Raw genomic sequence first — 24,190 nt, forward strand, 5'->3', positions numbered from 1 at the left:
GAGGGAGAGAGAGCAGACTGTGGTTTTGGTTTGTGGAAAAACAGTCAGAGTGAGACGTCCTTCTTCTCTTCTATGTCTCCACTCACAGTTCAGTTGAAAGCACAGAGAAAGTTTTTTTGCGGACAGTGTTTCCCCCTGCTGGTCAACTGAGGGGAACTGTGAAGATAGATAGATAGATAGATAGACAGATAGATAGATAGATAGATAGATAGATAGATAGATAGATAGATAGATAGATAGATAGATATAAATTATATCGAAGGCTTACTATTTAAGTATTTGATGTTATATTGATGTTATTATTTCATTTTAACTCACACATACACACCCAAAATAAACCTTTTGGATTGAATTATTTTATCTATTTATTTGCTTCTTGCTTGCTACATGAAGTTATATACACTTTTTTTACTATTTGCATTTACTCTGAATTTATTGTAAATTGTGAGTGTTCGTATTCGTGTCAATAAAGCTATTTGAATTCGCATGTATGTGATTTTGTGACGTAATGAGTTGTACGTCAGGGACTCCCCCCTCTTTATCGGTATATCCAATCACGTGTTGGGATCGGGATGAGGTGGCATTAAACGCCGGAAGACGAAAGTGTTTATAACACGAAGCTAAGCTAACAGGCTAGCTGACTTGACAGAGTAGCGTCTGTTTCCTTCGCCACCGTATTTCTCTGAGTTTGTGGAGTTTCTCAGGTGAGTCCCAACCTGCCAAATGAGTAGTGTTTTATTTTTATAATAGCCTGCTGAAGGAAACGCCTGCTAACTGCTGTTAGCATGCTAACAACAATTAGTTCGTAAGTCTGGAAACTTAAAACTCGGCGACACAAACTCAAATAGTTTGTACAACTGTAGGACTCAGACTCGGGGATACAAACAATGTTAAACAAGGATATCTGAATAAAAACAATACACGTTTCCAGCACGTAGATGTATCTAGCAACACATTAGCATGTTAGCTTAGATTGTTGTCACATTCAAGCTAATAGACAGGACCTTAACCCGACGTTATGAGGCACACCCTGTTCTCAATAAAACTCCTGCTTCTAAGTTTTAAGTTGGCTAATTAACAGCGGTTCATCAGCCCACCTTTCAGCAGATACACTCAACTTTAATAGGGACAGTTCGGCCTACTTTTTAATCATCTCACCGTGTCACTAAATGGTTCAGATTTTAAATGAAGTCTAGTTGTCTTATCAGAAAACGGTGTTTTCAGGTTGAGCGTGAAGCTTTCATTAGCCTGTTGGCTGTACCTGGACTGTTCATTTAAATCTCTGAGGTAGTAAACAGCAAATCTCTAACCTCTTCTAGCGAAAATATAATTTTCTTTAACTACAGAGTTAAAAAAATTGTGACGGACTAAGTCCTTTAACTGTCACAATCAAAATATTAGCATGCTGCCTCACTCTTTTTATGTTTGAAAAGAAACAGTGATAATAAACTGTAGTGTGCTTCTGTGCTGTGTGTTAGCAGGAGTTACAGCCTTGTTGCAGCACTGCGTGACACAGCTGCTCTGAGCTGCCACACCCCCAAAACACAGACACAGTTCACACTGACCAGCACATCCTCAGGCAGAAATCAGCTTCCGATTCAGCAGTTAAGAGAATCATCAGACAGTTGATGAACAGAAAAATAGTCAACAACTATAGTGCTGATCGATTTATCATTTTAAGGCAAAATAAGAGAAAAAGTTCTTCATATTTTCTGGTTTCACCCTCTCAAATAAGATGATTTCTCTGCTTTTCCCCTTATGTATAATAGCAATAATAATAATGATGTAAAAATAATAATTTCAACATCTTTGGGTTTTGGGTTTTCGGTCAGACAAAACAATACATTTGAAGACATCACCTTGGATCCTGCAAAGTTGTGATGGGCATTTTTTTCTTACACCAAAATGATTTGTTGCACACTGAGTGACTGATTCTCTTATCCTATTATTGTTGTGAAAGGCATCAGAAATCCTAATTAAAGCCAACACAGTGCCCATCCCTGTCCAGATGACAATAGACCAGGTCTACTGTAAAAACCCACATTTATACTTTTCAAACCTGGGCTTGATTATTAGGTAGACTTCAGTAACTGTTTCCTTTATTCTGTGAGTGAAAACACAAAAATGACCTGCTTTTCTGATATTTTATAGACCAAGTAATTAATCATTTAATTAAAGATTTCATTGGTAGAGTTGCCGAAAATGAAATGAAATAATCATTATTTACAGCACTAATCATATTGAGACTATTTACTACTTTGCCTGTGTTGGACTGAACCAGTGGTTGTACGTAAAGCATTAGAAACTAAGTGGAGTTTGTAGATAAACTAATCAGCTTCAGGCAGATCAAATGTCCAGACTGAGTGGAAACTCAGCCGCTCTGTATTTTAATTGGTTTTATTCTCAGCAGTGTGTCCTGCCGTATCAGGTCTGGTTCTCAGAAACCTCAAGACATAAGCACATCACACTTAGCGTCTCATTTTCTTTTTGATTTAAATTCACTTTTATATTCTGCATGAGGTTGTGGTGAGGTTAGAAATGTAACAGCTCAGACTGTTTCTTAAAACACCACTAATCTGCACATTTAATGTAGAAAAAGGAATAAAAGTACTGTTAGTTTATTTTCTTTTACTTTGAGTGGAAGTAGTGGGATTTATAGAAAATGGAGGTGCATACTTTTCCTGCTCAAAGGACTGAGTTCTCCTTCTACATCCTATTCACCAAAGGTTTGATCACTTATTTTGGTATTTACAATGAGACAAGTAGACACTCCATTGTCATACACTGTATTAGTTCTTCTAAAGATATTGTGAGTGCATTAAACCTGAACAAAGAGCTAACACTATTGTTTCACCCCGACCAATTATGTGTCCTCTTTTTTTTCTTTTTAATTGAACAAATAAGCAAAAACTTAAATGAGTGAAAATACTTGTTGGTTGCATGATGATGTTATTTGACTACAGTAGTGTTGTTAAATGAAGATGTTTTGGTTCCTAAAAGTGCTGAAAACTGCTGCTTGTTCCTCTGTATCTCAGCCTCTGTGGGACCTCTCAGCTAGTTTTAGCTGTGTGTGACACCTGAACCTGTTCTTTGTGTTTTCTGTTCAGGAGTCACAATGAGTCTGCAGTGGACGGCCGTGGCCACCTTCCTCTACGCCGAGGTCTTTTTTGTTCTGCTGCTTTGCATCCCCTTCATCTCACCCAAGAGGTCAGTGCTCACCTGCCCTGCATCTCATCTCTGCTGTAGTTTAATGAGCAGCAGGTGACACTGAGGACGAGAGCAGACTGGCAGAAAACATTTATCAGAATAACAGAAAATGTAATCTAGTCATTTGACATCACTCATGAAGCTGCTGGGAGATTATTTCAAATGTCAGAGCAGATTTTTTTGACTGGACCACAACAGTGGGGCCAGTCCTACAAACCTGAATGGCTGAGTGATGACGTTACATCATAGTGTCGGCTGGCCAAGAGTTTGAGTTTCCCAATTGGTTGTTGGTTTTTCAAAACGATTTGGTGCAAACAAGCAGTGCCGACAATTGGGCGAATTCGTCGCTAGATTAACCAACTCTTCCAGACCCTTTAGTGACCCTTTAGCAACAAATCTACAGAAACAAACAGATAAAGAGCTGAAACCAGCTGACAGTAGGCTGGATGTCGACAGGATGTGGTCCCACCAAATACTAGGTTGTGAGCTAGTCTTGATATTTTATTTTATATATTTCTCTTCATCAAACATGTGAAAAACTTGTCTAAATTTTACCATCATACCAATGAATCTTGTGCCCTCAGATAAACATGGAAAACCACAGGCATGAACATTTAAAGCATCTTGTACAGTCAGACAGTTCCAGCTGAAGAAGCTCATTGATTTAAAGAGCAAACACAGAGCAGCTGTGTGTGAATGTGATCACATTAAAACCATCAGACCTCCTGACTGCAAACTGATGAGCTCTGATTAACTCGGCACAGAACAGAGACATCACTGAGATCTGAGTACATGTCTGTTTGTCTGAAACACTCTGTAACAGTATTTACATCGTCACTAACACTCTCAACTGACACCGAGAGGGACATTCCTGAGTCTAAATGAAGAAATGATTAAAAACGTGCCTGAACAGTTGCGTAAACTCACTGCAGTCGATAATTATTTTCATCATCATTTATTATTCTACAGATTCATTTCCGGATTTATCAATTAATCATTTTATTTATAAAATCTCAGAAAATGGTGAAAGATGTTTGCTATGATTTCCAGAGGCATTCGTTTTAATTGTTTGGTTTACTTAACCATCAGTCCAAAACCCCAGGATATTGAGTTTATTCAGATATGACACAGAGAAGCAGTAAATCATCTCAGAGGCTTTTACCAGTGAATGTTTGGAGGTTTTGCTCTATAAAGGACTAAAAAGATTGATCAGGTATCAGGATAGTTGCATTTTACAACTGGGAAAGACATAGAAAGAGAAACAAGTTGTTCCAGCATCAACATGGACTCAAATCAAATCAGCAGCTAGAAATGAAATGGAAACTATGCTGTTCACTTCCATTTGAAAATGTTTTAGTTTTAAGAGATTTATGCTTTCAGTACACTGTATCAAATCAGAATGAGATTTATTTGTCAAAACCATAATACTTTTTGCATACATGTGAGCGAGATATCGTTCTCCACAGGTCAGGAAGGGCATGACAGAAACACATTAAAAACACACAATACTTTAAAATTTGGTACAAGTTAAAAAGTGTCATCTACATTTTGAGAAAACAAAACATGTTTTAAACATCCTGAACAGTGTGCTACATGTTAGGAGCTTTCCCCAGAGTAAATGATGAATATTTTGTTCTTTAAAATGTTGTATATGTTATGAAACTGAATGTGTCTGATTAGTGTTTGGACAAAAGAAAGTTAGATCGTGTTTGAATCTGTGTTGTGATGCAGTTTTCCTGTTGGTCTTCTCTTATGTTTTACGCAGTGCAGCCTGAAGTCTCTAAACTTTACCTGAAGAATCTGATTTATGTGAATTTCTTGTTTCCAGTTTTTTGTTGGTTAGTTTTTGTCAGGTGGTGTGCGTGTGGTGTGTGTTCCTCTGGGCCACTAGATGGAGCTAGAGCTCCAGGTTTACTAACATGCCTCAGGTGTGCGTGTGTGTCATTGTGCTCCTTGTATCTATTTTCCTCTGTGTCCTGATGGTTCTGTTTGATCCTGCAGGTGGAACAAGATCTTCAAGTCTCGCATCATCCAAACCATTGCTCTGTATGGAAACACTTCATTCATGGTGGCCATCGCCATCCTCGTCTTCCTGCTCATCGGTACTGTGTGTCTGTGTGTGTGTGTGTGTGTGTGTGTGTGTGTGTTCGTGCGTGCGTGTGTTCGTGCGTGCGTCCGTGTGTGTGTGTGTTCGTTCTCTCTCTCTCTTTACCTTGGTAATATTTGAAACCTCCTGCGCTTGGCCACCTGGGAGTAGATCTATCAATGCAGTTTAGGTTAAGAGTAAAGTAGATCCTTATGGTCTTGTCACATCCACCTTTTGAGTGACCAACTCACATCCTTGAACGATTTGATCACACATAAGGTTTCACTCAGAAACACGCCACCGTAAGGAAGATGAAGAGGCTCTAACTGCTGTTTCACTGAGACATTAAGTAAAGTGTACAAACAGAACTGATGCTGCTGAACATAATTAATAAGAGCTCACATACTGTCTGTTTGATTAGTGAATAGATGATTTCTTTGCTTCCACTTGTGGAGGATGTGAGCTGCCACCTCCAGGTGCCTTTCACTTTTTACATTAGAGGCTAATGCTAAAGCTAATCAACAAACTCACGTTTTTCTAAAAGCTCTAATGTATCTGACCAGGAGGTAAATATGGAAGTGCTTGAAGAGTAAACAGGTAGATTTTTTGTGTGGTGCGGTGTGTGTACAGAGACTCATGCAGTTTAGTGAGAAGTCTGTAATCCACGTTATTTTATGTAGCTACAGTTTACAGATGCCCCATAAACGCCTCACATGCAGACTGTCAGTAGATGCTAGCTGGTGGATGCACATACAGAAGCCTCTAGTCTCTACTCAGTGCAGCAGCTCAGACAGGTGTGTGAGGCCAAACGTGAGTTTGAAGAGGGAAATGTAAGATTTACCTAAGTAGAACATATGTATGGAAATCACTGTATAGTGTTATATTATATTATCATCATGGAGAATTTGAACACATCACTCACATGGTCAACTCTGTAGTAATTCAACCGTGGATGCTCTTAAGATGTGAACAAGAGAATCTATAGTGCTGCTTTCACATCGTATTATTTAAACTGTAATTAGGACCAGAGGGTACAGACGTGAAGAATGGCTGCAGATGCTCCACAGCTGTTACATCCAGATAAAATCCAGTGTTAACACTAATACAAAACATTTTATTGGAGCTGTTTGTTTGGATCTGTTTTGACTTTTGCTACAAACATAACACAACTAAAGAAGCGGATGTGGGCTGTTTATCTGCTGTGACTACAAGGTCAGCACCAGGATAAACCACCTCAGAGTAAAGTGTGAACACTTCCAAGTATGAATAACAGTTCTCCTGGTCTTCAGTCTGCTGACACTGTGACTGCAGCATGACTCCATGTCTGCTGTGATTTGTGTTTCTAGTGTAAGAGCTGAAACCACTCCCTCTTTCATTCACTTACTATTGAGATTTTAGCCACTTTCTGATCATCATTCTGCGTCATCTGACAGCTAAAGTAAAACCTGTGAAATGTGACGCATGTTGTTGGATTGTGTATAGAAAGTATGTAACAGGTAAATCAAACCTGGAGATTAGCAACAGTGTCCAGCCCTAATTTGTAACAGTACGATTTGTTGGATATGGAATGATGGTGTTCTTCATGTCTTTAATCTGTTGTGTGCGTCTGTAGATGCGTTTCGTGAAGTGAGGAAGTACAGTGTGACGGAGAAGGTGGACCTGACCAACAACCCGACGGCCATCGAACACATTCACATGAAACTGTTCAGAGCTCAGAGAAACGAGTACATCGCCGGCTTCGCCCTGCTGCTCTGCCTGTAAGACACACACACACACACACACACACACACACACACACACACACACACACACAGTGACAGGCTGATATAAATACAAGGGAATTTTACAGTAGGATGGAAAGAATGAGCAGCTGTGTGTGTGTGTGTGTGTGTGTGTGTGTGTCCATTAACAGTCACTATAAATTCCCCAGCCTCATCCTGATTGGACAGAGCTCTGAAGTATGAATCTCTTTCTGTCCCTTATTGGCTGGCTGCCCAGACAGGGTCAAACATGCATTAAATCTGATTGGCTGCTGAGTTCTGTGACATGGTGCGTTCTCATTAGTGGACAGCATGTTGTTGGGCTGGAGGTCCAAAAAGTTACTGTCTGATTATCAAACACATTCAAACCGGTTAACTGGACCTCTCTGTGCGTGTCATGTGTGTATCTGTCACACGCTACCTCAGGTATGAATGGTCACGATTGGTGGGCATCACTTCCTTCTTAAAACACCTGCAAAACCTCAATAAAAGATTTTAATTTAAAAAGAAAAAAAAGCTGCTCACTGCAGGTTACTACACTTAACAAAACACAGCTGTCTGCATTTGGCTATAATTACGACATATTAAATAAAAATAATGACATGATTTGGTGACTGTGAATTCCATATTAATCAATAAAGGCAACAGTCGATCATTAATTTTTATTTGTAAACTATGGGAATCAATAAATTGGCTACTTGACAGTCATGTGACATTGATGAGGTGTGGGTGTGTTTGTGATTAGTTGGTTTGAATCAAAATGAGTCAAACTCAAAAAGTAACTTAAAGGTTTTGTGGTGAACTGATTGAGAGCAGAGAAACTTTGCCAAAGTTAGTCCCCTCTCAATGGCTGCTTGCTACCTGTAGGGGGCAGCAGCAACACTGGAGCACTTCCTCCTGAACTCTGACTCACCACAGCAGCAGTACAGCATGTGCAGAGACCTGCAGCTGCTGCAGCTGCTGCATCACATGCTGTACTGCTGCTGTGGTGAGTCACAGTCCAGGAGCAAGTCATCTAGCGTTTGGACCGAGCCCTCGGACAGACGGTCTGCTGTGATCTGGGACTGTGACTTAGGAATTTCCAGGCTCAGCCAAGAAGGAAATATGTAGCACGAGTTTATGGAAAGGCTGAAGAGCTGGCAGCTGATGGGATTATTTCAGGCCTATGAAGTGACTGACAGCCATATTTGGAACTGAGAGCATCTTTTCCTGCCGACGTCTCTCACATGGAAAAACCTCTGGTTTTGTCGTAATAAACTGCTCAACTTTAGGCTTCTTCTGGAAACTGTTTATATTTCCTTCTGACACTCTGATGTTTGTAGAGGAACAAACCAACAGTGTTACAGCCAGATATCTCAGATTCCTCTGAGCCACACTGTTTCCAAAAACTATTAAAACACATCAGTGAGTCTCAGAGTGTCACTGGGTCACATGTTCCTTTATCACCATTAACTCTGAGCTCTTCTCACACTGAACATTCACTTTTGCAGTAATGGTTCACTGCTCACCACACCTGCCTCACCTGACACACAGTCGCTCTGTCTCACACACACACACACACACACACACACACACACCACTGAACACTTCCAGTGATGCTGCACTACTGCACTCCGTTCACTGACAGTGTTTTCATTCAGCCTTGTTTTGTATCATGTAGACTGAAACCAGCTTTGTTCACACAACCAACATCTGCACTAACTTGTCTGAGTCATACTGGACACTCAGGGTTATTATGGATTATGGACAGCTGGTCTTTATTCAGCTCTGCATAGTTTATATGTGATTATCCTTGATTAACAAAGCAAACAACAAAAGGAAGTTTTTTGATGGAGTGAGGCTGAGGCTCTTTCAGTGTATAAATCACTACTTGTTAATTTCTCTCATGAATCTCTTTTGATGATTTTAATCTTCTGTAGCTCAATCAGCCTGTACCCAGACAGTAATAAAGGCGACTGTGGTTATATCTGTGATTATATCTACGTCAGATCAGATTCTCAGAACGATCAATTCAAGAAACTTTATTTGTCCCGGGGGGGGGGGGGGGGCACAGGGGGCACAGAGACATTAAAAAAACACAAATACACAAAGAAGAACACACAACCAGTGCAAGACAAACTGTACCCATTAAGAAAAATGACAATGACATGAAGAAACAACATCAGCACAAAAAAAAAAAATCAACAACAGTGCAAAACATCTGAACTGCGTGTCAGGATGTCACTGAGGAGATATTCACCTACAGCTTCGATATCACATGACTGTTAACTGTGGTTACACTTCACTGTGATGGATTATCTCAAAAATATTCAAGTCTCTGCAGGTAGTTTGTACTGAAATGAACTGAAGTCTCTCAGGGTGTCTTTGTTTTTAAAAAGTCTTAAATTTCATTCACAAAGGTCTTGGATATGTTTTCCTGTCCGCTGTGGACAGTAACATTAGTTATAACTCGTGGCTGTCAGGAGACAGTTGTTAGGAAATCATCTGCTCATAATGTACTAAAAAAACATAAATGTTCTGCTCTCTAGGCCTGTTTACTAATCATAGGTCCAGGTCATGTTCTTCATGCTTTTAGGTGGTATTGTTCTGTACAGCTGGGAAGTCCAGACCAGAATCTCAGGAGCTTCAAATACTTAACAAATATTGGCCTTATTATTTGTTTTCTGTCACTCTGTTAAAAAGGTCTTGAATTCACATTGTATTAAAACCTGGTCTCTGCCTGGATGAAGAGAGGTCAGAGTTCAGTGTCGTGTGGTCAAATTAAACATCTAAAAATAGCAGAGTGCTCCTTTTTTAATCAGATTCAGCAGCTCAGTGACAAACGCAGACCGGTGACTGACATGAATGGGGGCAGTTATTCTGTTCATTTGCCCCCTTGCTCCCTTCAGTTCCCCCTACAGCCATGCCCACCCCTGCTGCGAGCCACCATTACATCACTGCTTGTCAATGCCGCGCACTGCACATATAACACGCACAACACGCACACCGCAGCATGGAAATGTCAGGGGTAACTCTGTCTGTGTGTACGTACGTACGTGTTGTTACTATATGTGTGTGAAGTGGTGAATGGCTATATTAGGTTGCGAGTGATGTGTTGAAGCCTGAATGACAGATAGTCTGATTTACTGTTGTCTACATACGTGTGTGTGTGTGTGTGTGTGTGTGTGTGTGTGTGTGTGGCTGTCTAACAGCTGATGCAGCAGTTTGTCTCAGGTGTTGTGTTTTGTTTTGTAGTTGTTGCTCTTTGTTATGATCACAGCAGCTAATCATCATCATTATCAGCTGGTAGAGCAGAGAGTCTTGGTTCAAATCCTGATATGTTGTTGTCATGTGTGTGAGAAAGTGTCTTTGACTAAGACAATGAACCTTAAATCTACTTAAATGTGCTGAAGATAGCAGCAACAATTAACCAGTAAATCAGGTGGTTGACTGAGAGTAAACTCATCAAAATCTCAAATGTATTTCTTTTTGATATTTATTATAGTAATTATCTTAATATCTTAGGGTTTCAGACTGTTCGTCAGAGAAAACGAAAATTCTGTTAATTTGCTATTTGACCAATAAAGATACATGACTGAAAATATCTGATATCCTCCATCAACTTCTGATCAGTCATCAATATAAAAGTTTAAAGTTAAATAGTGAAGGCTAGTTTTTGGTGTTATATAGCAGGAGCAGCTTTATTTCAGTGATTACAGCTCTGCTTTTACTGTTGTTATGCCGTCCTGTTTTTAAACTGTGCTTTATAGCTCACAAATGACATTTAATAAAGTCATTGTGTGTTTTGTTTCTGCAGGTTACTGCGTCGTCTGGCCACTCTACTCTCCCAGCAGGCCTCACTCATGGCCTCCAACGAAGCCTTCAAGAAGCAGGCGGAGGGTGCCAGCACCGCCGCCAAGAAATACATGGAGGACAACGAGGCGCTGCAAGAGGTGAGAAACACACACACACACACACACACACACACACACACACACACACACACACACACACATTACCTCACTTGAAGACTGATTTGTCAAAGACTGAAAAGGTGTATTTTGTTGGCATCTTAGAAAGAATGAAAACAAAACAGAAGAATACAACACATTAGTGTAAACATGCCTGTGTGTATGGATCCTGGTCCTGGACCAGGGCCCAGGGAGTCAGGAGTCCACTGGACCAGAGCCACTGTATGAAGTGACAACACTTGTTCTTGGAAAGTCAAAGCTATAAAGGGACACAAACCTGACTTCAAGGAGACTCGAACCCAACCACAAAGAGACTCAACAACCATGGACAACTAGACTTTTGTCTGTTTCGGTCTGAGACTTGCTCCTGTGTATCAGGAGTTGGGGGGGCCTGTTGCGTATCTGTGTCCAGGGGCCTGTTGTCTCATAACCATTGATGCCTCTGTGTCTTTTAATGTGACTGTCAGTGTGTGACACTCACCAGTAGGAGGCAGCCCTGATCTGCAGCTGCTGAGGTGAAGCAAATAAACACTGGAAATATTCAAAGAGGAACACTCAACATTCAATCTGTGTGGCTCATTCACAATGTCTCTCTCACACACACACATGCACAAACACATGCACAAACACATGCACGTACACATGCACGTGCACAAACACGCATACATACATACACACACACACACACACACACACACACACACACACACTCTGTGGTAATCCGACCGGGGTTTGTCCAGGGTGAAGAGATCACCAAGTTCTCCAATGCTAAAAGAAGAAATTGCTTCATCTGCATGTGACAAGCATACACACACACACATCTACACATGCCCATACCCATACCCATACACACACTGTTGATTCATGATAGTTCAGTTCAGTTTGGTTTCTAGGAAATTGTTGTTGTCACTGGTGAGGAGGAGCTCTTCACCCACGTTACCACTGATAAAGCCACGTTAGCTCCTTCCTGATTGAATTATTTAATCAGGATGAAAAGAGAAAACTGCATCTTCTATCTAAAATCTAATATTTTTGATGACCAGTGAACGTCTCATCCAGGTGTTACAGTCACAGTCAGCACTGATGCATTTAAAACGGGCTGTAATATTGTAGACCAGGACGTCTGGGTTACCTGCTTCACTAGGATGATGTTATATAACCAGTGCTGTGAAGCTGGTTAGCTGCTGCCTCGGTTAACTCTGGGATTTCCTTCGGCTACAGGCGCATTCATGTGACATCATCAGAGCCATGAATGAAGTGATTAATATCATATTAGATGAAACTGTGATAACACTGCAGGGGAATTCGGTTATGGCAACAAACTCTTCTGAACATGTGACGCAGATAAAAAGAATTAAAGTAGGTCAGACTGTTTCTGCTGCCAAAACAGAGAGGAGAGGAATGGTTCACGTCAGATGTTTTCTGACTCAAATGGTGAATTTACAATCAGCTGCTTTAGAAAGTCTCTGCTGGTCGGGACGTCTGGAGGCTAGTCTCTCTCTGGGTGTATCCACTGCTGCCCTGACTAAGGAACTGTAGAGACTCAATTCTCGGACAGTTTTTCAGACTACAGTCTTTCTGATCTTGATCAGGTGTGAGGGGCTGCTCAGTCTGGAAGTGTTTCCCTCTTTTCTGTATTATCATTTAAGAGTAAATGTAATTTGTTTCCTCCAGCTTGTTGATTATTGTTGGCTTTGATGAGCAGTTTGCCCAGTTGTAGCTAATTAACATTGATTCTGTGTAAACAAATGTCTTGTTTAACTACTTGTAGGGCAGTTGGTTTGTTTAGATCTCAGCCCAGAGCTAAATTCAGTGTGAAAACAGTTTAATTGACATAACATTAATGTGCAACTAATTAAAACGTATAAAAGTTGAATAATTGTTTTAGTTGTTGCAAAAATAAGATTTTGATTGTTCCATCTTTTCTTTAATGAGGATTCGATACTTCTGAAATGAATACCTCTGGACTAGTGGACTGATAGTTGCATAAAACAAGACATGAAGACATCAAGTACGGAAATGGGAAATTATAATTGTAACTATTCTAATTAATATAATCGTTATTTGCAGCCCTTATTCAATTTGTGTTAATTATTGTGATCGTAAATTCCTGCAGCGAGTGTGCAGAGAAACACCATGTCCTCATACAGTGTGTGTGTGTGAGAGAGTGAGAGAGAGAGAGAGAGAGAGAGAGAGATATGAATCTGTGTGGAGCCTCGAAGGTCAGTTACGTGCATGTGGAGCTGCAGAAGAGCTGCAGGAACACGTGCGACTTTGATAACCGTCACTATTTTTGACGGGATGGTGTAATTTCACTGCAGACACTGTTACTCAAGGTGACACAACTGCTGCTGGTGTGTGAGTTTGTGCGTTCACATGTTGTCAGAAAGTGTTAAATGTTACTTTCAGACCAGGGCACCTGCTCCCTCTGACACCTTTCTCATAATTTACAACATCACGTTGTCAGGCAGTAAAACTGATAAAAACAAACAGACTGATTGCAGTTCTCACTCAGCTGCTGAATTTATTCAAAGATGTGGAACCACATGAGATAAAACAAACATTGAGATAAGTGTGCTCTTTAAATTATTTTATACTTCATAAGAACAATGCCATGATAAATAGAACATAAAACAAATAAACATAACACCGCTCAGTCTTGGCTCTGTCTTGCCTGCAGCCGGGTCTCTGGTCCTGCGTTTTGACCCACCAACTGGAGGATGTTGTGGTTCAGAGTGGTTGTTTTGACTCTGAACCACAACATCCTCCAGTTGGTGGGTCATGAATGAAGCCCTTGGAAGATCTTCCTTGGTCGCCCTCTTGTGAGTGCTGAGACTGAAATTACTGGCTTCATTCACCCACACCAGTCTTTCCTGAAGTCCATCTGTCTTTCCAGAGGCACCTATCTTCCTTGGTTGTTGTCCAGTCTTTCCTGAAAGTCACTGGTGTCCCAGGGGATTTACTATTAGACACATCTAGATGCTGACACCCTTAGTTACTGAAGTTTTCAGTCAATAGAAGATGTCTGACAGTTTTTGAAATGATTTGTCAAAATGTTTCTTGGCCTCTAAACACTGCCTGTGATTTGTTCTCAGTTGTCTTTTTTTTTTTAATCCTCAGGTGTTGATAGCGTTCTGTGATTATTTGTGATGCTGTAGTTCAGTGTACTTGTACGGGTTGGATGAGGATCCTTGAGATCCTGTGGCCTTTCTGAACCTGAGACCTTGTGCTGCTGGAATTGGTTCAGTAAAATTAGGTTTTATGGCCAAGCCCTCCTCGGTTAAAGGTCTGAAGCTCAGCAGCTGTTTCACTCTGTCACACTGAGTGACGGCACTTTACCAGCTGAGCTCAGTTTGAAGCTTCAGTCTCATCAAATCTTACATTTTCCAAGGCTTTTACTTTGACAAGAGAGTTTTCACTGATGTCTGAGCCTCACTCTCACTTCAGTGGTGGAAAGTGACACAATTATACTCTTAACTTTTTACTTACTCACTTGAGTGTTTCCATTTCCTACTTTGTACTTCTACTCCACCACATTTTAAAACCCAGTTTTGGGCACTACATTTATTTTAACAGCTGTAGTTAAATTTTTACATATTTCATCAGTAGGGGCGGGTGGGCAGTCAGGCTAAAAGATCATGTTACAATCTTTGAGTAGTGTATCGCAATCTATGATCGGAATTACAATCTACATCCTATTTCCGGTCTGGTTCTATTGTGAAAGTCCTGACAGGAAGTTGTGATTTGTATCTCTCCACTGCTGTGACACTTCCTTCATAAGAACCCACCCACAAAGCTGTCTTCTGTTTAGAAATGTAGCTCCACCATCTTGGACTGCACCTGGTGACAGTGGTTGTTGTTCTGCTCAGGTGAGAACTGGTTCATGTGGAGCTACACCAAAGTCACAGAGGCTGCAGAGCAGAACAAGGACTGCTGTCTCCAGCTGCAGTTAGCGGGCTAGCTGTTTAACAGTTAACACGGTCTGGTTAGCAGATATCTAAATATAGAAACTTTGAATGAGGTGATCTGTACGATTGATCTGAAGAGTAGGTCATAGGCCAATGTAAGATCATCAGTGTGTGGTTGTGTCCTTGTCATGTTTCAGTCTCTGAGTTATCAGATTGACCAAAAAGACATTTCTCCCCTAAACTAAGAGCTAAAACTCAGATAAAAATAGAGTCCAAAAACTGAAACCAGATCAGGGAATCAGAACTTTATTCTCACAAGAATTATCTCAGGACCCTTCAGATTTATTGGGTGACCCTTTGCAGGGACCGGCCCCCTAGGTTTGAGCCACTGGACTAAAGTATTCGAGTGTATATGACGAAGTTAGAGCAGGTCCACCTGGAGCAGCTACAACAGTGAACTGTGCAGAATTTTTAATTGTTAGTCAGTTTTGAACTATGTAAAAATACTTTGCTGTCATTTAATATTTTTTAAACATGTTTAACAAGTTTAAAAAAAAAAAAAAAAAAAAAAAAAACTCTGAAAAGTGGCAGGTAGCTCATCTACGCTCACTTCCCCATTGTGAAATTCTAAATCAACAAACTTAGAATTTATTCACTTTTATCCAGGTGAATGTTAAAAATGGTTGTTTTCTGTTTCGCTGCATTTTACATGAGAATATGCAAAATATTGAGAACACTGGAACATATTTTGATTCATCATTTAAATGTGTAGCTGCTTCATTGACACAAATGGTAGAAAAAACACACAACAAATGTTTCTATCTCTGTAGTCGTAGTGACATTGACACAGACAGGTGTGAATACCAAACGCTCCTCCTTCACCCCCACAGCTACCGACACACATACACACAATCATGATTATAAGTCAGCGATTATACAAGATGAACGAAACTGTACCAAGCCAGTGAAATCTGAACTGATAAAACTCTGGAAGTTCCAACATGAAGAGACAGAAAGTTTCTCTCACTGTACTTTAAATAGTCACTAATAAAGAGAAGCAGAAGAAATATCAGACTCGCTCAGCGTGACTGTAGTTAACACAAACACTGATTCATAACATCATTTACAGCTGCTGAACAGACGTTTGTCTCAGGTGTCCATATATGAGTTAAACGGTCACCTGACAGCCAATCAGAAAGCAGGATTTTTCTGTTGCCACAGTATGAAACACACACTCTCACTCACACAGCAGCTGGTGCGTCGCTCTGAGGTCAGGACTGAGAGGTCAGGAGGTGTTTGGTATGAACACCTGTTGGTCTCTGAGTGGGCTGAGTCAAACTGAGTCCAAACTGATCACCGACCAGAAACGAGTCCAGCAGCCTCATGAGTTTAAACTGTTAGTTTCCAATCAAATTTACTTTCATATGTTTCTTTTATCTCAATGTTGGTTTTACTGTAGCTTATGTCTCAGTGCAGACCACAGACCGGATCACACTAGACCAGACCAGGGAATAGTTGGTCTCAGGCTGAAAGGAGAGGAAGAGAAGCTGAATACTAATAATCTGACTAAACTGATGAATCAGCTGGGGTCAATATATCATCTTACTGCAGATGTTTCTCAGCATCTGTATCTGTCAAACAGGATTAGAGTCTGTTCATCCGAGCACTGATAACATAATTGTTACACTGTAAAATGTCGCACTCACTTTGTAACTCTTACCAAGAAAAAAATAACTATTTTCATTATTGAATAATCTGCAGATTTTTTTTTTTTTTTTCCACTTAATTAAACATTTAGTCTAATAAACATTAGAAAATTATAGCTGAGCTTGAGGAAACGTCTCCAACCTTTAAATCCTCACATATTCAGTTCAAAATGATCTGTGACAAAGAGAAGCTGCGAATCTGCATGTACTTGGAGTGAAATGATAAATCAATTTTCAAAATAGTTTCTTCTGTCAATCAACTGATCAATTAATTGACTAATCATTTCAGCTTTAATCAAGATTGTTTGTTTCATGATAGTTTAGACTGTCTGACATATTATATTGTTTTTAAACCCCCAAATCACAGGAGTGGGTCGGGCTCTAATTATATATAAATATAACATTTAAAAATTAAATGAATTAAAAATGCAGTAAATAGAATAAACCTAAAGCTGATGTGTTGAACTGTAGTCTTCTGTCACGGCGAACACATCACACAGACAGTGGTAGTCAAGGTAAAGCTGCTGATCCAGGGAAGAACTTGTAATGTTTCTTTTGGACGCTCCGTTACATCAGACCCAGATTTTCTACATCTGCTGCATCATTTCACACATTTCTCCAAAGTTTAACCTGAGAGTCAGATCTGACATCTTTGGAAACTTTGAGATAGAAATGAAAACAAATGTCTGTGAATCTGAATAAAGTTTAGACAAACATCAAACTGAAACTTTTTTTTTCTGGATAGAAACTGCGTGACGCTGGTATCGAGGTGCCAGAGGCCGGGAAGAAGGGAGCAGGACCGCAGGAGGAGAACAAGACTCTGAAAGAGGAGGTGAAGACCCTGAAGGAGGAGCTGGACACCACCAAGAAAGGTGAGAAGGAGAACATAAGAGATGGAAGGAGGAGGAGGAGAAGGTGAAGGACATGGAGGAGCTGGACGTCCAGGAAGGAGAGGATGAGAAAGAAAAGGACCACTCTGTTCATATCACCATGGTGATGAAGGTGTAGCTACAGCTACAGCTGCAGGTGAGGAGACAAAAGTGGAGATCTCTGAACCTCGGTGTCGTCTGTTCTTTCAGCTCTGCAGAAATCAGACAGCGACGTTCGAGCCATGAAGAAACAGGCGGAGAACCTGACGGTGGAGTACGACAGACTGCTGGATGAGCACAGCAAGCTGCTGGTAACACACACACACACACACACACACACACACACACACACACACAAACTCCTGTATCTGTTGAAGGCAGAACGGAGAACAGTCCTGCTGGACTGGAAGCTCCACGTTGCAGCCAGTTAGGTAGAAAACAGATGTTACAGATGTTCGAATGCTGTTGCTGGTTTATAAATGTATTATCAGCCAAAACACTTGAGGTTTGTTTTCAAGAAAACAAACAGTAAACAGTCAGCCCGTCATCTGGAGTCAGAACCAAAGGATGAAGCTGCTGATCACTAATGTATCCAACTTCAGTTTAACATCTTCACACAGAAAAAAGTGACATGATTCAAACTGGTCACAACATAAATCTGTGTATGGTTCTGAGGAGACGTCTCACTTTGATAATCTGTGGGACTTAATGAAGAATGAAGAACTCTGATCCTGATCCTGAGGCTGTTTGCAGACTGGAGACCAGTTTGACCCCGGGATGAACCACCCCCTGGGTGGAGAAGGTCAAAGAGGAGGGGATTTGGTGTCAGAAAACTGGCAAACCACGTTATGTTACATAACGGTGTGTATGTAACACACACACTTGTCTGTACAGTTTTGTACACGTAGAGGATTTGGACTCGGGATTTGGATCTGATCCCTGCTTCAGTTCTGGATCTGGTTCAGGATGGGGGAAAAAAAAAACTGGATTCCTGAAGCTCAATGACGACCAACCTGTCAGATCTAATATTTTTTGTAGACCTGCAACAGAAGAGTAATTAATTGATAAGTTGCAGCTCTAATTTCTCATCTCTCTTTTTGTAATTATCCAGACTCAGTCATCAGTGAACCAGGAGCAGCAACGACTATCACTTTTAGAACTGACATTGATTCTGAGTAACTTACATCATCTGATCATGAGAAAATAATTTCAGAATTTGCTGGTACAAATTACAGAGACAATATTGCCTCTACAGAGCCCTGAAACTGACAAAATGTAAAAATCAATACCGTCAGTTAAATGATTAAATATTAATTTAATAATCAAAAGTAAATGTAAAGCTTTATACTTTTCCTTTAATCTTCAGCCAGTTGTTTAACTAAATAAAATCCTTTTTATTTATTCATTTACCAATCTGTTGATAAAATATATTAAAACTTAACTTAATTCATTACATTTTCTTTTACTGCCCTTTTCTCTGTCTGCAGGAACAGTGTTTTTACCGACCTGTTCTCTGTCTGCAGGAACAGTGTTTTTACTGCCCTGTTCTCTGTCTGCAGGAACAGTGTTTTTACTGCCCTGTTCTTTGTCTGCAGGAACAGTGTTTTTACCGACCTGTTCTCTGTCTGCAGGAACAGTGTTTTTACTGCCCTGTTCTTTGTCTGCAGGAACAGTGTTTTTACCGACCTGTTCTCTGTCTGCAGGAACAGTGTTTTTACTGCCCTGTTCTTTGTCTGCAGGCGAGCAGCGACAAGAAATCAGACTGAGAAAGAGACGGTTTCAAGCTTCTGTCATCTTCATCTTCATCATCTTCACCGTCCTCGACAAACGGTCTGCAGCTTCTATATCCACCTCAACATCCTGTTCAGTGATGTCACTTCCTTTTACGTCAACTGACATTGCTGGGCTGTGATTGGTTCATTAGACTGACTGCTTTATCAGAAAACTAAGAATGTCAGTTTTTTTTTTCTTTTGTACTGAAGTTTTAGTTTCTTTTCACTTAAAGTTTGAGCTTTTTTTTCCACATTGCTGTTGCAACAGTCAATTTTCTTTTTGTACAATGTTTAAACAGCAGAATTACAGTTAAACAATGTTGGCTTCATAAAATTTGATCTGATCATTCCTGTTCCCTAAAACAACCTGAACTTTCCTGAAATTCCTGAAATCATGTTTTATACAGAAAGAGTTTCATTTCAGAATAAGATGTCCAGTCTTTAAAAAACACCTGTTCTCCTGAACTGACGGCTGCGATGAATGTTCAGACGGATAAATCTTCAAACAGAGCTCACTCTCTCTCTCTCTCTCTCTCTCTCTCTCTCTCTCTCTCTCTCTCGCTCTCTCGCTCTCTCGCTCTCTCTTGCTCTCTCGCTCTCTTTGAGAATAAAATAATTCCTCAGAAATCAATTCGGTGATTTTCAGGGTGTAAATTTATCTGTTCCAGTTTTTTAATTAAGTAAATTCCCCTAAATTGTTTTTTTTTTTTTTTGTTTGTTGGTTTTTTGGGGGTTTTTTTTGTTTGTTGGTTTTTTTTTTGTTGTAAAGGTTGATCTAGAATCATGTCTCATGCTTTATGAATGTTTGGATCTGCAGTCGATCCTGGTTTCAATCTGTGAGTCACTTTGAACAAGAAAAAACAAAACATCTGCATCTTTCTGTCACATTTTCTGCTCGGAGTATGATCAATAATTGATTTGAAACAGTCTGAACGGTGAAATACCAGAAGAGATTAGAGTTACAGTCCCTGGTTTATGTCTCAGCACCAGTTAACTTTAAGATCCTGAAGTTATGTTACAGTCATGTGACATCTGCAGATCATTATTCACCACATGACTAGAGCAGAAACGGCAACCAGAAGAAACTCCAGGCTTTGTTGTTCTGACTTTGTTGCCTGGTGATAAACATGGTGGATTTAATTAGCTCCACGTCCTCATTAGGTCGATCTTTTCTCCTCTTTCCTGTGCTCTCACCTCAGCTGGCGGTTCGGTGGTGATTTGTTCCTGTTCATAAGTGAACAGTAGAGTTTTGGGTTTAACAGTTAATATGTGGGTTGTTTTGTGGCTTTCAGGCTGAGTTTCGCTCTGTAACTGCATCTGCATCTGTTTCTGGGCCTCGTCAATCTGAAACCATCCTCGCCGGTTTCCAGCTGCATATTTCCCCAGTGTCAGCAACATTTGGCAGAAGTTTGAGAATCTGCTGCTACTCAGTTTCTCCAGTTAACTCATCCTGTTAAAGACATTTCAGTCTCTGTTGTTTTCTGGAGAGTAAAGTGTTGTTGGTTGAGGAAGAAGCACATGTGATATTTGTATGTAAACAGGATGATTTAATGTGTTGTATCAGGAGTTTAATTCCATCAGGTGTCGAAAACCCCCCATTCTCCCTCTGTCTGCAGCTGTAATTTAATTCAGCCCAGGGTTATCTGAGCTGCTGTTTATGTTCATCAAATCTGCTGAAGAGAAAACAAATGTGTAAATCTTAAAGTCAAAATTAGGGGACAAATTTTGGGACAGATTTGTTGACAGTGAACATGAGAGGGTGAAAAAGTGCTGGTCCTCCTGATAGTTTTTCCTGAAAGAAAAGTAAAACATCACTCTATTATCCACATGATGGTTGAATTATTTACGCATCATGTGTCATACTGTGAAATAAATGAAAAAATGTTACATTTGATTACATGATCTCCCTGTTGTTCTCACACTTCCAGAGTCACTGAAAGGCCTTGGTGGGTATTGAGTTTTTCTAAGTTATGTCTGCATTAAAAGCTGGGGCAAAGAGCACAGCTGTGCCAAAGCCCCAGGTTCAGTCTGTTTGTGAATGTACAGCACGGAAACACATTAGAATTGTAAGGGCCTTACATAGTCCATATTCCCTTGTATGTTAATAGGGGCCCTTTGCACAAGAAACACTGATTCATGACTGGAGGACAGACGAGCTGACAGAAGCTCAAACCTAGAGTTTTTTCACAGGAAACGGGTCAGAAACAAGAATTCCCACCGAGGTCTTTCTGTTGTTTCATTCACACCAACTTCCTTTTATCTTGAAAATATTCTGGGCTGATGACGCTTGTGTTACCTGATGAGTTTTGTGGTTGTAATTGGTTGATTAACTTTCAACAGGGAATCTGCAGGTGTTGATAATTATTTAAAAAGTAATGCATTTATTTTACTAAAAAAGTTTTTAAAAAGTTTTAAATTTCACGGGAGGATTGTTGGTGATTCGGGTCTAGATTTCAGCAAAAACCTGAATTAAATAAATTCATTTTTAATTGATTAATCTTTCTATTTTCTGCTACTTATCATAGTCAAAGTCACATTAATAAAATGGTTTCATTAGAAATTATTGTTGTAAACAGCTGGCAGGTGCTGAAAAATGTGATATAAGATTTCTTGGTCATATCATCCCTGCTGTTTTAAAATCCAACTGAAGGTCTGAGAATCTTCTACGTATCTGTGAACCTGCAGAAACCCTGTTTAGATCCTGACCAGTTTAAAGCAGCGTAACAACATTAAGATATAAATTCTTTAGTCAACATGGTACACATCATTAGCTCACATAGATTCTCCACAATGCGACTGTTCAGTTCATCTTAGAGAAACCACGAGTACAACAGTTTGATTAATTCAGATTTACTGACATTGTAAACCAGCAACAGAGACAGTGGTGACTCCCTACCTTTTGAAGAGATGTGCTTGTTTTCATTCCCAGCAATGTGTTGAGTTTTCACCCCGGCAGGGTCGAGTGAAGACATCAAGCGCACCTGTTTTACATAACGACACTTTCTTTTTCGTCACATTTGGGTGATTTTGTTGGTTTCAAGAAATCTTCTTGTGACTCAGAAATGAACATCACTGGGACTTTAAACTCACTGAGAGCATTCCTCTTACTCTTATCTGACTTTATTACGTTTGTTGATGCTGAATGTGCGGCCATTGTAAGGTTTTTGTATTTAGGTTTTATCATTGGATATCTGCCTTGTTTTCTGCTTTATTCAGTTACAGCTTTAAGAAATGTTGAGTGGGACCATCGCTGTTTAAAGGTGATGATGCACAAAAAGATTAGCCATAAAAACATGTCTCATCTTTGATTTGTTCAGATTAGCATGTGTGTGTGTGTCCGCTGACAACTGCATGTGTTAAAAATGTTTTCAAGGTTTAATCTTAGTTGTGACCTTCAATAAAAAGACAAAATCAGACGTCTTCTTCGTCTGATTTAATTAAGCTTCTGCGGCAAAACATTCAGAACAAACCTCATACAAGTATTTCTGTATTTAAACACTTTTCTTCCTCTGTAACAGGAGCTGTTTTCTTCTGTATTTTATTTTCACATATGCTGAAGAAAATCCTCTGACAGTGAACTGGTGGCGGCAGTTATGTTAAACTGTAGAGAGCGCTGTTCGCAGGTGGGCTGAATCCTGACTCTTCACAGTCGAGACACAAAGTGCTGAAATAAACCACCAGAGGAGCATCGACACAGTCCACAGGTATCATCTTCTTTGTTTCCCAGTTAATTGTCACCGGGTTTTATGATGCAAGTTTTAACTAAAGTCTGAAATGTGGAAAACACAACTTCAAGAAAAAAAAAAGTGTTCTGTTGTCCCAAACTAATGAGACATTTCAGTCGTTATCTGAGAAAGCAAACTGATCTGGATCTAGAGATAATGTTATAAATAACATTTGGAAAGGAGGAAAACTCTAAACAAAGCAGCAATCTCAGCTTCCACACCTTCCCTGTCGCTCACGTTGGCCGTACAGCGCCGGTGAAACACTGACTTCAAATGTGAAACTGCTTTATTGACAGTTTTCAATGGTTATAATCACAGCGTCTGTTTGATTTCCTCATCAGTCTGTTTAGAAATGTTTGTACCAGCTTTGTGGACCTAAATGTGGAATATTTGCTCAGTGTTTCTCTCAGATTTGTTGTGGTTCAGTTGAACTTTGTGGTGAGCAGTGATGGACCAGTTTCTTCAAGTCCACCCACAGAGATCAGGGATTCAGTCACAGCTCTAGGATATTTAACTTCCTGTCCTTAAGCTTCCTGCTGTTCTCCAGCAGAGACGGCCTCCCTTTGTGGACCAGCTGACTGATTCCACCGAGCCTCGTGTCTCCGTGTCATTGAATTAAGACTGAAGCTAAAATGAAAAAAGATTGTTTTACTGAGACAAAGACGGAGGAGTTACAGACCGACTGTCTCCCAGGTGTCTTCCCTCTGCCTTAGAGTTAGTTTATAACACCAGAGCAGCTCAAAGTGAATTATTGTTCATTAAAAACTATTTAGGAATCTGTCATAAGTACATCATAAGCGTCCTTCATGAAGACCCTAAAACGGCTGAGGTGGCGGTTTTGGAGCCTAAATTTGACTTTATGTTGGAGACTAAATCTCCTATTTTGTAACTTGAACATGTGAAGAGAAACACTGACATAATTCAGTGTCAGTTGTGTCTAAACATAGCGTCCCGTCTTCACCTCCTACTCCTCTCGGTCTTAATAAGGCAGCTGTTGGTCTAAACGTCCGTTTGGCTCTGGAAACCGGTTTGAGCTGCACTGCGGAGCCCCCGCACCGTCTCACCAGATCAGCTTTCATAGCCGACCCGAGCGCCTTGTGTCTAAAACCGCTGACAGGAGAAGGTCTTTTTTTAAGCCTCCAGTATTTCTGTCTTCTGCTTCGTGGAAGTTCAGACTGTGTTAAAGGTGTTCAGGCTGCAGGGAGAT

General features: G+C 40.2%; 1 protein-coding gene across 1 annotated transcript; it reads left to right on the forward strand.

Moving 5' to 3' along the window:
* The first annotated feature begins 567 nt into the window (after positions 1-567).
* On the forward strand, positions 568-22,674 carry bcap31 (B cell receptor associated protein 31). Its single transcript, XM_023431156.2, has 8 exons — positions 568-704; positions 3,108-3,207; positions 5,209-5,309; positions 6,906-7,050; positions 10,850-10,985; positions 17,363-17,489; positions 17,697-17,797; positions 19,226-22,674. The coding sequence occupies exons 2-8, from the start codon at positions 3,116-3,118 to the stop codon at positions 19,250-19,252; spliced, it is 729 nt and encodes a 242-aa protein (XP_023286924.1). The 5' UTR covers positions 568-704; positions 3,108-3,115; the 3' UTR covers positions 19,253-22,674.
* Positions 22,675-24,190: the final 1,516 nt, after the last annotated feature.

This window comes from Seriola lalandi, unplaced genomic scaffold, assembly GCF_002814215.2.
Source record: "Seriola lalandi dorsalis isolate HSWRI2012SDOR001 ecotype SW California unplaced genomic scaffold, Sedor1 jcf7180002054917, whole genome shotgun sequence".
In the NCBI taxonomy this organism is placed as follows: Eukaryota; Metazoa; Chordata; class Actinopteri; order Carangiformes; family Carangidae; genus Seriola; species Seriola lalandi.